This window comes from Nomascus leucogenys, chromosome 11 (genome assembly GCF_006542625.1).
Source record: "Nomascus leucogenys isolate Asia chromosome 11, Asia_NLE_v1, whole genome shotgun sequence".
NCBI classification, from domain to species: domain Eukaryota; kingdom Metazoa; phylum Chordata; class Mammalia; order Primates; family Hylobatidae; genus Nomascus; species Nomascus leucogenys.
The window spans coordinates 39,381,964-39,397,421 of NC_044391.1; the positions used below are offsets into that span (position 1 = coordinate 39,381,964).

The 15,458-nt window shown below is 37.5% G+C and overlaps 1 protein-coding gene across 2 annotated transcripts in view; it reads right to left on the reverse strand.

Moving 5' to 3' along the window:
* The window catches only part of SNX13 (sorting nexin 13), a 150,707-nt gene extending 135,808 nt beyond the window's left edge, over positions 1–14,899 (reverse strand). For both annotated transcript variants that reach the window (XM_003252611.3, XM_030822185.1), the window contains exon 1: positions 14,671–14,899. In XM_003252611.3, the coding sequence (XP_003252659.1) occupies positions 14,671–14,682 (12 nt within the window). In that variant the 5' untranslated portion in view covers positions 14,683–14,899. The remainder of the gene's footprint in view (positions 1–14,670) is intronic.
* Positions 14,900–15,458: the final 559 nt, after the last annotated feature.

The following is a 15,458-nucleotide window of genomic DNA, read 5'->3' on the forward strand; positions in this document are numbered from 1 at the left end:
ATTTTAAAAAGTGACATAATATCAATCTTAAAGTAGTTGAGCTATAATAACAACAAAAATAACAGAGAAAGGGCGTATCCATAGAGCTAAGGTAACAAGATAAATACGAAGAAAGTAGAGAGAAAGCAAATATGACAGTTTTAACAAATCTAGGTAATTGTATAATGGGTGCCAGTGACAGTATTTTTTTTCAGAGTTTCTGTATGTTTGAAAGTGTGCTATATAAAAAATTAATTTAAATTAGGAATATTTTTCCCCTACAAAACACATCACAAAACTACTAACGATATGTAGAAAACTGCTTGGAAATTCTGGCTTAAAAAAAGGTAAATTGTTGTATTATCTAGGGCTGGGAAAGGTCATTTTTAGAAAGGCAAAATCTGTAGAAAAAGATTAACATATTTGAAAACATAAAATTAATTTCTTCCTAATAACAAAATCACAAAGTATACATATACTTGTAAAAATACATGCACCATATGCAACGAAATATTATAATCCATGAGTAAATAGATGTTTATAAATCATTAAGAAATAGACTACTACTCCAGACCCGGCACAGTGGCTCACACCTGTAAATCCATCACTTTGGGAGGCTGAGGTGGATGGATTACTTTGAGCTCAGGAGTTTGACATCAGCCTGAGCAACATGGCGAAACTCCATTTCTACAAAAATCAGCTGGGCATGGTGGCATGTGCCTGTAGTCCCAGCTACTTGGGGGGCTGAGGCAGGAGGATCGCTTGAGCCTAGGAGGTCAAGGCTGCAGTGAGCCATGTTCGTGCTACTGCACTCTAGCCTGGACGACAAAGTGAGACCCTGTCTCAAAAAAAGAAAAAGGAATAGACTACTACTCCAAAGAAAAACAGGATATGAACAGCAATTCAAAACAGGAAATATAAATGGCTAATAAGCATATGAAAAGATTATCTATCTTACCAGCAATCAAAGAAATTCAAAATTTTAAAGCAAGAATGTAATTTTTCACCTATGTAATAAGCAAAGACAAAAAGTTATGTCAAATTTTTTTTGTTTTAATAAGCTAAACATAAGATTAAAAAACATAAACTATGCTCTTGACATTTATTTTGACATATATACATAATATATATGCGTATATATTATGTGTATATATAATATATATATGTATGCGTGTGTGTATATATACATGTATGTGTATATATATGTATATATATATTAGAAACAGTATCTCACTCTGTTGCCCAGGCTAGAGTGCAGTGATGAAATCATAGCTCACTGCAGCCTCCAACTCCTGGACTCCAGCAATCCTCCCACCTCAGCCTCCTGAGTAGCTAGGACTACAGGCACACACCACCATGCCTGGCTAATTTTTTAATTTTTTGCAGAGACAAGGTCTCCCTACACTGCCCAGGCTGATCTAGAACTCATGGGCTCAAGCAATCCTCTCACCTCAGCCTCCTGAAGTACTGGGATTACAGGCATGAGCCATAGCACCCAGCCAGAAATTAAAATATTCTTGACTGTCCAGGTTTCTCAATAATTTTCCTATTCCATAAATACTCTGTTCTCTTTAGACTGCCTGTCCTTATGACACTAAACCAAAATAAAATTTATCATTGTGACACAATACAACACTACACTTGGCATTTCTAACCTTCTGTCTACCTCCTAAGCACTCTGTTAAGGCCACATGATAGTACTTAAAATCCTCAAGCATCAAGACCATTTCTATCACTACCTCGTACTAAAAATAAGCTCAGTTACATGGAAATTCACCTTCAATTCCTTTAACTGAATTAGAACAAATTTAGTTTATATATCAGATTTCCACTCACAAAGTGTTCCTCTACTAAATAAAGTGCACAAAACTTTTATCACAGCAGTTCCCTGGTACAACAGCAAGATAAAACAGGCCATATTCACAAATGTCCCCCCACCTATCTCTCATTCATACAGGACTATAATAATACAAGAATAAAAGTTCTAATATTTACAAGTCTTGACTTCTGCTTTTCTCCATAATACAGACTCCAAGGGGAAATCAAAGCAATACAAGCCTACCACAGCAGAGAAAGCTAGATCCTCAATGCATGGTATTAACACTTCATTTCTTTCTTATGAAAAAGAGCACCCTCTAAAACAACAATAGGAGCTATCATTTATTAAGTGCTTACTTGGCCAGGCACAGCAGCACGTGGATGTAACCCCAGCTACTCAGCTACTCGGACTGAGGCAGGAGCGTTGCTTGAGCCCAGGAGTTTGATTCCAGCCTGGGCAATATAGCAAGACACCATCTCTAAAAAAATAATATATTAAGTGCTTACAGTTGGCTAGGATTTGCTAACCACTTTAACTATACTAGTTCTGACAATTCTATGACATAAGTTATACTAACTATTCTACAGATTTAAGAAATAACAGCTAAGTGATAAAACTGGAGCATGAACTGAGCTTTGGCTTAAAACCCAAGCATGTTCTTGAACCATTACTTTACACTGACTCTCAAGGTTTTTTAAAAGGAAGGATGGGCAAAATTCTGCACATAATCTCTAAATAATCAAACAAAACTGATTTAGTTAGATTCAAAAAATTCAATTACGAGAAATAAACAGAACTAACTAACCTGTCACTAACATCTTAAAATCCTTGATGCTTTTTAGGAATCTGATGTAGATTTCGTAGGTGTTAAGAGAACTTTCAGGGTATGTTCTAAAGCTAGTAACAACTCAATATCAGAACAATGACTCTGACCCTGAAAATACTACAAGATTCTTTTAACTCACAATAAAAAGTAAGATTAATAGTGTTCATTTAAGTCAGAGATGATGTCTTTTCAATCAAGATAAGTTCAGATAAGAGGTATACAAGAAAATTATACTGGGCTCTACTGCTCATGAAAAAAGTATATAAACCATTCTATTTGTTCTTCTTTTAAATTAACAATAAAAAGTATTTTTTAAACCTATAAATAAAGTATAACAAAAAATAGAAGTTAAATTTTCTATTTTGGCTTTTTTAATCTATTTGAGAAGGGGTAGAAAGGTTAAAGGCTAGGGAATAAATCCTGAGAGAGCAAGCTTGCAGGCCTGTAGACACAGAGAAGAATAATGAATATAGAAAGGAGAAAAAACAAATCAACAAATAACAAAGCATCAGTGACAAGAAAGAAAAGATGGAAAGCATAGAGTGTAACTATACAAAGGAATAGAGATAGATATAGATTCGCCCATAAAGGACCTTAATGGCATAATTTCCAACTAAGTAAAATGTTACTGTAACAGGCAGAAGACCCCATTCCTTGAATATAATAGTTTATTCTATTATTATGTGAACAAGATAAGCAACTGCTGCATAAAGGGGCTGAAATTATGTATATGCTTAATATCTACAATTTAAATTTATATCAGTACAAATTTTATTTGTAATATCTTAGCCCTAAGTCTCTTTACCTACTGCACAGTACTATTAACACCACTCGTCAACTACATATTTAAAAAAAAAGATTTGTAACACTCCTCACCTTTATGCTCTAAGACAATTCAACAGAAGAGCTTATATAAATTGAGAGCCACTTTACATAAAACTTTATCAAACTGACAAGAACCATAGTACTTCTCATGTCAGAAAGCTACCATAATAGCATTTCAAAAGCATAATATGCAAGTGTACTACAATCTTTCCTTTTCATTTCATCTATAGTAAAAGTTTTAGTGTCCAAAAGAAACATATTGGTTAGCCAAAATTTTGGTTATGATCAATTCATATTATACAGGTGTCGTCCCTTTTTATTTCCTCCTGAAATTCAGTCTAAATCTCACTCTTAGTATTCACTTTGGAAATGCAATGCGTAAATTGAAAAGTTAGTAAAAACTGAGATAGAAAGTAAGGAAAGAATTAGATCATCTGGGTCATACAGGATTACTCTTGACATTTTAAAACTACCTCAATCAAAGAACACTAAAACAACTTCAAACATATTAAATTCTAAGTTTTGAAAATAAACCACTTGCTATTTACATTAGAGGAAATAAGAATAAAGCCTCAGATTTATTGTTACTATAGGAAACACTGCACAGTACATGTGTTACTTCACTTAATACTTGCAACAACCCTATGAGGTCAGTACCATTAATTTATAAGTCACACATATAAGAAAACTGAGGCTCGGAAACTTTAGCAACCTTTCCAAGGTCAAAATGCTCGGAATCGAGAAGACTTAGATTCAAATCCAAATAATCTGACACCAGCCATCACTCTTAACCAAAAGTATACATTTTTATTCAGAAATTAGGAATATTTGGTTTGGGATTAGAGGAGATACATATACATATATAAAAAGATGATTAACACTGAATCCTAGTATAAAGATCATCTTTCATCATCACATAAATTTTGTGTTAGTGCCTATTATATGATTGAATATTCTGAGCTGCTGACATTAATTTCTGGAGTTTTGGATTCATAAAATACATTTTTAATGAATCATAAAATACTCTCAAGTCTATTTAGTTTTTCTAAAACCTTTATGCAACCAATACTCACTATTTTTAAAGTATATTATTTCAGTTTCTTTTCCTGTAACTGTGGTGCTCTGTCCTTCAACCCCTGGGCCACAGAGCACTACAGGTCCATGGCCCATTAGGAATCAGGCCGCACAGAAGGAGGTGAGCGGCAGGGGTTAGTGGCGGGGAGTGGGCTTTTCCACCTGAGCTCAGCCTCCTGTCAGATCAGCTGGGACATTAGATTCTCATAGGAGCACAACCCCTATTGTGAATTGCACATGCAAGGATCTAGGTTGCATGTTCCTTAGGAGACTCTCATGCCTGATGATCTGAGGTGGAACAGTTTCATCCCGAAACCATTCCCTCCAACAGGCGTCCGTGGAAAAACCATCTTCCTCAAAACCAGTCCCTTGGTGCCAAAAAGGCTGGAGACTGTCATTGTAGCCCATTTATTTTACTCTCCCAACTCCCACCAGGATTAAGACTATTGCAATACTTTAACTGTTGAGCAGTTAGGTACCGTACAAGAAAAAGATCAGATGTTAGTAATTAACACCACATGTAAAATAGCTGATTATATTAATAGTTGCAGTCTGAATTAAACGCCAGTTGTGTTTCTCAGCTGAGAAAAATTCTGAGAAAACAAGCTATCTCAAACTCGGGAAGAGAACAAATTACAAAATACAACATTACGGCTTGGAGAAACACTGGACAACACAATATCTTAAAGTCAGACCATTATTTCCTAATATTTACGTAATAACAGAAATAAGGTGAAATTTTATTTCACATTTAACTCTTCCACTAAAATTGTACAACTTGTTTTATAATTTCCAAACTTCACATGTCAATGAATCCAAAGGCCATTCTCCACAACTCTAGCTCGAAAATAAAAGAAATCACAAAACAAAGAATCGCAACTCTTTCCTATGCTAAGCCAGTCAGGCTAAAAATAGCCCCCAAGTTTCAGGTATAAAACCAATTCAGGTTTAAATGGAATAAGAAGCAAGGATTCTCCAACAATGCACGGCTAAGGTCAAGAGCAAAGCTGGATTTACCTTAGGGTCTTCACAGATGCATCAGAATAAAAAGATCCCTTAGGAAATCAGAAAAAACAGTGCAATAAGTCAACAATGGTGAATTATTCCAGTTGATATACATGATCCTCTCATAAGTAATATTTATAGAGCATTATTCTACTTTAACAGTGGAACAGAGCAGAATCATCTTATTGAACTTTTCTGGTATATATTATTTCTGAATATACAGTGGAATTACAGATGGGCAAACAACATAACAGCACTCGGTCTCCAACATTGAACAGAGACGCATTTTAGTCAAGAGACTGTGGTAGCAGCTGCCCTCCTTAAAAATGGACCCCCAAAATTTCCAACTTTGAAACCACGGCCAAATTTTTACTGATACTCACAAACTTTCAAGATAGCATTAAAGGTCATACAAATTGCAACAGTCAACAAAGTGCCACGAAAATCAGCATTATTGTACTATTACAAAGCTTTCTTTAAATGTATCTAGTTTAGGAATTAAATTTTAAGTAATATTAATGAAATCATAATATCAAGTAGTAAGAGATACAAAATAAAATCCAACTCCTTCTTGCATTTATAATTGGTTATATCAAAATAACAACCTAATAAGATTTTTCCCTGTAGGAAAAATTAAGACAGAATTGCATTCCTAACTAAAAGCCACAGGTTTAACTTTTTTTTGTCCCATTGCTCTTAAACACAATATTTAACCACAATGTACTTACTATATAAAATGTCTAATGAACAGATAGTAACCAATCCTTTAAGGGTAATTAATATGATGGTTTAAATTTATCATTGACAATTTCATCTCAGTAATTTTTCACTTTAATCTTAATTTTTCTTGAGGAAATATTCAACATTCATTCATTCAACAGATATTTAGTGAGGCCTACTAAGTATCAAGCTCTATTCTAGGCTCTGGGAGTACAACTATGAGGCCCATCCTCAGGAGTTTACTCTATTAGGGAAAAACATGTAACGAGCAAATAAATATATACGTAACACATGGAGGTGGGAACCGCAGGATCAAGTATTACTTTCACCAGGTTGACTCTTCAATTGCAAGAAATCCATTTCAGAGCTGCTGTCTCATCCAAACTAGTAGATTTACCAGGAGTTGTAAAGCTAACCCAAGTCACAGTTATCTTTTAATTATATTCTCCAATCTTTTCCCCTCTTAACTTTTCACCCTTTAGTGGTATCATTTTATTCTGACAAAAGACCTCAAGGCTCCCACTTTGATGGCCTAAGTGGTACAATGCTAAATTTAGCACTGATAGTGATTTCTGAGGACAGGTTTCCCAACTGACTCACCACTTCAACACCAGAACTTACCAGCATGTGCGTAGTACAAAGTAGGCATACTCTTGTTTGGTGAAAAATCAATCTCCAGCACAAGTTACAACGAAAGCCTTATAAACATTATCCTTAATAACAGCTTTTCCTTTTAAGGATTTACCAAGTCTGATTAAAAATAAAAGATTTTTCTTCCCACAAATGTTTGGGAATATGTACAGACAAATGACTGGTAACCCTCAAATAAATCATCTTTTTCAAAACATTTTTTAGAACTTTGCTTTAAGGCGGCCAGGCCCAGTGGCTCATGCCTGCAATCCCAGCACTTTCGGAGGCCGAGGCGGGTGGAACATGAGGTCAGGAGATGGAGACCATCCTGGCTAACCTGGCGAAACCCCGTCTCTACTAAAAATACAAAAAATTAGCCAGGCATGCTGGCACGCGCCTGTAGTCCCAGCTAGTCAGGAGGCTAAGGCAAGAGAATTGCTTGAACTCGTGAGACAGAGGTTGCAGTGAGCTGAGATGGCGCCACTGCACTCCAGCCTGGGCGACACAGCAAGACTGTCTCAAAAAAAAAAAAAAGAACTTGCTTTAAGGCATTCATTGAAATCGGTTTACCAACCACATAAGAAACTATCCGCTTTTTACTAATTTGCAAGATATGCTCTCAGTCTATTTTTTTCTTTCGCTTCTTTTAGTCTATTTCCTGTCTCCCCTGTGACTGCACCACTAGCCAGGAGACTCCCCTCCTAATTTCCCCTCAGGACCCACCCACCTATCCACCAAGAAAATAGTGAGCAATAAAACTACATGGAGCCTAGGATTTAAATTCATTAGTACAAGGAATATACAGAAAAAAAAAACGGATGTACTACTACTATTTGTATAATGACTGACAATTTACAAAGTTATACTCTCCATCATCTTATATGATCTTCATGTTATGAAGATCATATAAGATGATGGAGAGTATAACTTTGTAAATGATCTGTCATTCTGTTGTCTACTTCTGTGAGTTCGACTTCTTAAGATTTCACATGTAAGTGAGATCATGTGGTATTTGTCTTCCCATGCTTGGCTTTTTTCATTTAGCATGATGTCCTCCATGTTCGTTCATGTTGTAGCAAGTGACAGAATTTCCTTCTCTTTTAAGCCCAATTAGTATTCCATTGTATCTACCACCTTTTCTTCATCTGTTTATCCATTGATGGACACTTAGGTTGATTCTGTATCTTGGATTTTGTGACTAATGCTGCTGTGAACCTGGGAGTGCAGATATCCTTTCAACATATTGAGTTCCATTTTTTGGAAATATACCCAGGAGTGAGATTGTATGGTAGTTCTATTTTTAGGCTTTTGAGGAACGTACGTACCATTTTTCATAATGTTTGTATTAATTTACATTTCTACCTACAGTGTACAAGAATTCCCTTTTCACATTCATGGCATCACTTACCTCTCATTTTTTTGGTTATAGCCACTCTAACAGGTGTGAGAACAGCGAGAAAGGTGCTATTACCCCAATTTGACACAGAAGGAAATTAAAGCTTAGAAAGTTCAAACTACTTCCCCAACATCCCATCATAAATAAGTGATAAAGTTGAGACTCATCCCTTATAGTGCTTAACATACAGGTTTGTGTGTTGCCATACGTATAATTTGTTGATAGACACAGTATTCATCACTATAACTCCAGCCTATTTATTCATTTAATTCCAAATACTTTTAAAATGTTAAACAGTTTAAGAGCTATCTGCTTGCTTCAACGTTTCCTCTCCTTACACATACTTAAGGCTTTGTATCACCAAAATTAAACATGACTCTGAAATAGAAAGTCAATTCCAGATTACAATCGAGGAGGCACTTCATGGTCTATGAAACCACAAAATTTCAAAGCACAGTTTAAAAAGTCATAATCTGAGAACCTCATTCAGGGAAAGCTGTAAAGTCATTGTGGTGGATAATTTTAGATGTCAACTTGACTATATTAAGGAATACCTAGAAACCTGGTAAAGCATTCCTTTGGATGTGTCTGCGAGGATGTTTCCAGAGGAGACTGAGATTAGCATGTGAGTCTGAGTGGACTACCTGGAGGTCGGCCTTCCATGTAGGCGGCACCACCCAATCTGCTGGGGGCCCAGAGATAACAAAAACAGAAACTGGGATACACTTTTCCACTCCAGAACTTAGGAGAAAGTGTAAACCATACATGTGATAAGGGGTTAACAGACTAAATATAAAAGGAACTCAATTCGATTTCGAGAAAATAACCATTTTTAAAATAGGCAAAGGGCTTGAATAGACATGTCTCAAAGGAAGACATACATCTGGCCAACAAATACATGAAAAACTGCTCAGCATCACTAACCATTAGGAAAATGCAAATTAAAACCACAATGAGCTACCACCTCACACCTGTTAGAGTGGCTATAACCAAAAAAATGAGAGGTAACTGATGCCATGAATGTGAAGAAAAGGGAATTCTTGTACACTGTAGGTAGAAATGTAAATTAATACAAACATTATGAAAAAAGGTATGTACGTTCCTCAAAAACCTAAAAATAGAACTACCATACAATCTCACTCCTGGGTATATTTCCAAAAAATGGAACTCAATATGTTGAAAGGATATCTGCACTCCCAGGTTCACAGCAGCATTAGTCACAAAATCCAAGATATAGAATCAACCTAAGTGTCCATCAATGGATAAACAGATGAAGAAAAGGTGGTAGATACAATGGAATACTAATTGGGCTTAGAAGAGAAGGAAATTCTGTCATTTGCTACAACATGAACGAACATGGAGGACATCATGCTAAGTGAAAAAAGCCAAGCATGGGAAGACAAATACCACATGATCTCACTTACATGTGAAATCTTAAGAAGTCGAACTCACAGAAGTAGGCAACAGAATGACAGATACCAGAGCCTGGAGAAGAGGAACCAATGGGGATATACTGCTCAGAGTACAGTTTCAGATAGATAGAAGGAAGAAATTTTTAGATCAATTAAACAACTGTCAATAATCATGTATTATATTTTTTAAATAACTAAGTTTCAATTGTCTCACCACAGAAAATAATCAAGGTGATACGTTATTCAGCTGCACTTCATCATGCCACATTGTGCACACATTTCAAAATATCACCCTGTACCCGATAAATGTATAAAAATGACTGTCAATTAAAATAATATTTAAAAAGAAAAAATTCTTTAAGAATGTTTATCAATATTCCTCTTGGTTTGTCAAAAGATGCCAAGTAAGGCTGTGTGTAGAGTAGCAAGCCAAACTCATTTTAGATACTGATGTCCCTCCACTCCCATTATAAAATCCCTTTCCTACCTCTTAACACCCTCTGAATGCCAGTGGACCTATGGTCGTCTTGCTTTGGTTAGTAGCTCTTGCAACGTCATTAATAATTAAAGAAATAGCTTATATAGCTTAAGGATTAATCTGCCCCAAAAGTATTTCTATTACAAATATATTAATCAACAAAACCAAGTCATAATATTTTACTAAGCACTCATGGGCAAGACAACTGTGTGTGAGCGTGGATGTATGTGCATGTGTGTGTTCAAAAGGACACCTGGATGTTCACGGAGCCTTTCTTGATACGTAACTCATCACTCCTGGATTTCCCTAAGTGAAATACAAGAAAGTATATTCACCTCCATGGTTAAATGACTTTTCAATATGCTGTAAATTCTATCATCTTCTTTGAAAATAAATCACCTATCAAAAACTAACTATGGTAAGTCCTCCAGAGAAGAAATCTATTAACTTTCTTTAGGCAAATATCCTCCAAATTTATTTCAACTACAAAACCTTTTACTTCTTTAAGAACTATTAACCTGGAACTTCTCAAAGTGCTGCACTTTATGCCTTTTCCCATTTATATCAGATCTGTTAACTCTGAGAATGAGTGTTAATATTGAAAAATCAACAAATCTGGATGGAAGTAACAACACAAATAGAAACTATTTTTATTTAATAGTCACTTAATGATCCACATTTACAGACAACTCAAACAACTAATAGCTTTAAATAGCTACACTTTTCATTATTTTTTAAAACACATGACAAGTGACAACACGTTGATAACTGGTTTTTATGCAAAAACAACCTCAAAGTATGCCACAACACTGGAAAGTATTCAGCACATTTTCCCACATTTCTTACCTTTAGTTTTCTGTAATAATAAATGCTCAGAATTATAATCCTAATTGCTCCGGGTATCAAGAAAAGTTTAAAAGTGTGTTTGATGAAAATTCACTGATAAATATTTCATTATCTTCTAATGTTGTGAAAACTCGGATTAATTAAAACAAACTCTTAGGTAAACAAACATCCCATGCCCTAATTTTGAAATATGAAGTTTACTGTTAGGGGGAAAAGAAAAAAAAAAAAGAAAAGAAAGGATAGAGGGAGAGTGAGGAGTGAATATTAAACAAATAACTTTCATGTACACTATGACAAATTTTTTGCAAGTATAGCAGGAGTCACATTAGGAGTAGGAAGTCCTAACACAGGAGCAAGGACAACAGAAGGGGAAAAAAATCTAACATTTAAAAAAAAAAAAAAAAAAAAAACTAGCTAGACATTACATACAGCTCATCCCTGTAGGTAAAATGCAAAAAAAAAAAAAAAAATACATACATAAATATGACTAGCAAGTTTTCTAAATAATCCCATTGTATTTAGGATAAAATAATATGAATTGAAGCCAAAAAGTTTACATCAAGAACTATATGGGGGCTATACTTTCAATTTACATTAATCTATATTTCATAGGTTCAAAGTTCAATGTACATATTAGTTTGCTCAACTGAGTGATTTTCCATTTTAGCTTAACTTAAAAGGGTCCTTAATTGATCACTTGTGTGGCTTCTCATTTCTGAAAAGGTTTCAATTAGAGATATATTTTTGGCCTGGCGCAGTGGCTCACACCTGTAATCCCAGCTGCTTGGGAGGCTGAGGCACGAGAATAGTTTGAACCTGGGAGGTGGAGGTTGCAGTGAGCCAAGATCATGCCACTGCACTCCAGCCTAGGCAACAGGGCAAGACTCCGTCTCAAAAAAAAAAAAAAAGATATATTTTCACAACACGCAAAACTGAAAAGTTTCATATGAACATTTATCATTACTATTCTCATTATGTATCTATGTACTTAGTATCCTCATCTTGGTTAAAAAAAAACTAAAAATAGTATGCTGATTTTATTAGCTACAAAGAAAATGAATGATGCATTCCACACTGAGTCACAAAAAGCACACGATGTGGAATAAGAGGACCTAAATGTGATTTCTGTCTCCTCCACTCTTTATACAACTCTAAGCAAGCTCTTTTAACTTTCTCAATCTGTTTTATCGTTGGTTAATGGAGATATCACCTACCTCAGTGTTGAGATGTAAAGAATCCAGGCACATAGTACAATTCACCACTTTCTGGGCACAGTAAATGCTTGCTGAGCATGACTAATATAAAGACAGGAGAATCTTTCATAGCACAGCTCATCACTACACATTTTGAGACCTAATATGAATTAAATCACGTCTCCTAAAAGCTGCTGATCTAAGTCAGCAATGTCTAGCAGAAGCAATAAAAAGGAAGTCTCACACTAATTTTTTAGTAACCAATATTAAGTGAAATTTTATACCTAAAATATCTCAAAATAGGACTAGTTTACAAGGCTTAGAAGCCTTGTTTAAAAAATGAAAAGGAAAAAAAGCTAACGTAAAACAGAAAGTCTTTTTCAAGTAATAATCATTTTCAGTTTATTGACAATATTCAGACAAGGAAGTACAATAGCATGTTTTAAAATCTATCAAGAGAGCTGAAAACTACTTGAGAGGCAGCTGAGCAAAATGGTCAGAGCTCCCTACTGAGGGTTAGGAGATGAGATTCCAGTTTCAACTGCCACTAATATTTAATAATTGACCTTGGACAAGAGTCTCTGGGCTTCAGTTTCCTAATCTATAAACGACTACTGAAAACTATAGAGAAGACTTTAGTACATTTTAATCTGGGCCTTACTTTGGTGAGGCAATCTAGAAAAGTTAATAGAATGGGCTAGGTGGCAACTGCCAAGGTTGGAATCCTGTTTCTGCCACTTATAAGCTGTGCAGTGTTCACACAAAAAGCACTAAAGTACAGTTTACTTAATACTATCATTGATTTACTGTTTAAAATATTTCCCTAAAACACAAAATTGCATTAAAATACAGAAGCTGAGAAAGTTCCATCTTTCCAAATCATTTTACTGGCAGACACAGAAGTAGCTCATTTGAAAGCATTAAAGCTCTAAAATATGTTAACATAAGCCAAGTTTAATCAAAAGATCATATCATATAATATTACACATTAAAGACAACACTAAACACTTATTATAAGGCTAACTGTTCCCACCAAAATATCACACTTAAGGTAAAAATGAAACTTCTGCTACTTGTCTTTTTTCTAATCTATTACTGCTAATCACAACACAAACTTATGATATAACCATAATCTCAATTAACTCCAAGAATGAAAAATTTGTAGAATTTAGAAATATAAAATGAACTTCAAACAACGAAAAATACATACTGTAGAAGTTACAATCAACCAGTTAGTATTTGTCATATGCCAGGCTCTGTGCTTAGATTAAGTACAAACAGCAAAGTATAAAGTTCCTCAAAGTTAGTCAAGTTCCAAGGACTTGAAATTTCAGGCAAGTACGTGCTTTACCATCACTTTTCACAAAATAAAAGCCACTCACCTACAAATGTTTGTATTTCCTTTTTGGCCCATGTAGGAATACTTCCCATTGCCCACTAAAACTGTTTCCTATTCTCACTTCAGCCCATAAAAATGCCCAATCCGGTCAGTTCCTCACGTCAGGATCCTCACAGTACTTAAAGTGAACGGCTTCGAAAAAGGTATTTCATCAAATCACAAGGTTCAGTATTTTATGTTCAGTGACACCTACACCTGCAGATACTACAACACATAACTGGGCTAACCCGGGTCAAGTACGTAGTTGCACCAATTTAGTTCTTCCCCTTAAAGTGTTGCTAGTAAAGGAGGAAAACTCCACTTCTTCAAAAAGTCGGCTTTTTGCAATGCCCATTAGGCACTAGAAAAGGGAAATTGATTGGTTCGTCATAGTTGCCCTACTTCCATTTCAGGTCCAAAGAAAAAAACTATTCCATAGAGAGTAACAAGGGGGCCACACGCAAATCAAGGTGGCAGATGCTAAACTGAACTTTGTGATGACCACGATTTAAGCGAAAAGGTGATGGATGTGGGGGAGGGGGATGGCACAACTGAGCCATACAAGTGCAGCTTGAGATAAAAAGTCCACTTCATGAAGCAGTCAAAGTAGAGGGTGGGAAACAAAACCGGTCGGGCCGAGCAACAACCCCAGGTTGCTGACCGAGCTCGGAGGCGGAGGGCCCTGGAGCCCAGGGACCTGAGAAAGGAGACCTAGGGCAAACCATAGGATAACAAGAACCAGCAGTAACGTGGAAAGGCCAACACTGCCACAGAGTAGCTTGTAAGGGGACATGAAGAAGGGAGCGATGAGTTAGAAGGGAGTGACAGCATGAGGGAGACCAATGACAGGGGCGAGTGGCAAGTGGCAACTGCGAAAGGCGAGGCACGGGCAGCCGGAGGTGGTGGGACTCTGTTGAGTCAGCACAGCTCCTACTCTGGGGGCACTTGTAGGATCCCCGCTGCTCCTCGGGCCTTGGAGCCCGCGGCGAAAGGTCAGGCCCACCTTCCGTAGAGATGATGTTCTCTGACGGGCTGGCGCCTGCCCTTTCCCCATTTCACAGGTAAACACTGGCCACCGTCGCCGCTTACCTCAGTTAACATTATTACACCCCGGGGAAGTGAGGTCCTCCCTAGCCTCGCCTCATGGCAACAGCCGTAGCAGCAGCGAAAACTGCTCGGGCAGCCGCCAACGGCGACAACTGCTCCTTCAGTCTTCTCCCGGGCGGCGGCTTTACTCGGCTTCGCTGGCTTCCCCCGGGCCCGGTCGCTCGCGACGGACGCGCCGCCATCTTGGAAGAGCGACGTCCGCGTCTTGCTGCAACGTGCGTTCCCATTGGCGGGCGCAGGGGCTGCCGGCGTCTCGTGACCGTCTCCACAGCGCCGGCGCGCGGAGAAGCGGAGGCAGGCTCTCGGCAGTCGGCTTGGCGCTGGCTTGGAGGACCCCGGGACCGGGCGCATGGGCCAACTTGGGACCGCTGGGAGTGCAGAGGGGCCCCAGCGCCCAAGCCTCCTGGGAACAGACGTCCGCGCCCTTGGGGCCGGCGCATCCTTCGCCGCCCACTAGCGTTGGCCGGCCCTGGGGAGGGGAGAAAATGCCAGAGGCCGACACTTGACTGATGGCGCTGCGGACCTCGCTAGTCTTGGGGACAAGGCGGCAGATTTCCTGTAGAAAAGCTTCCCTCTCGCGTCTTCCTGGCCCCGCGGCGACCGAAGAGTTGGGGTTCGGCTTTCTTCTCCTGGGATTTAAGTGTTATTTGAAACAGCTCCCTGCGCGGCCCTTTTCTCCTAAACTTTGACAGAAACTTCCCTTTGTCCCTACCAATCCTCAGTAAGTTCTTTACAGGGGTCCGAGACAGGTTATAGATATGATGCGGCTT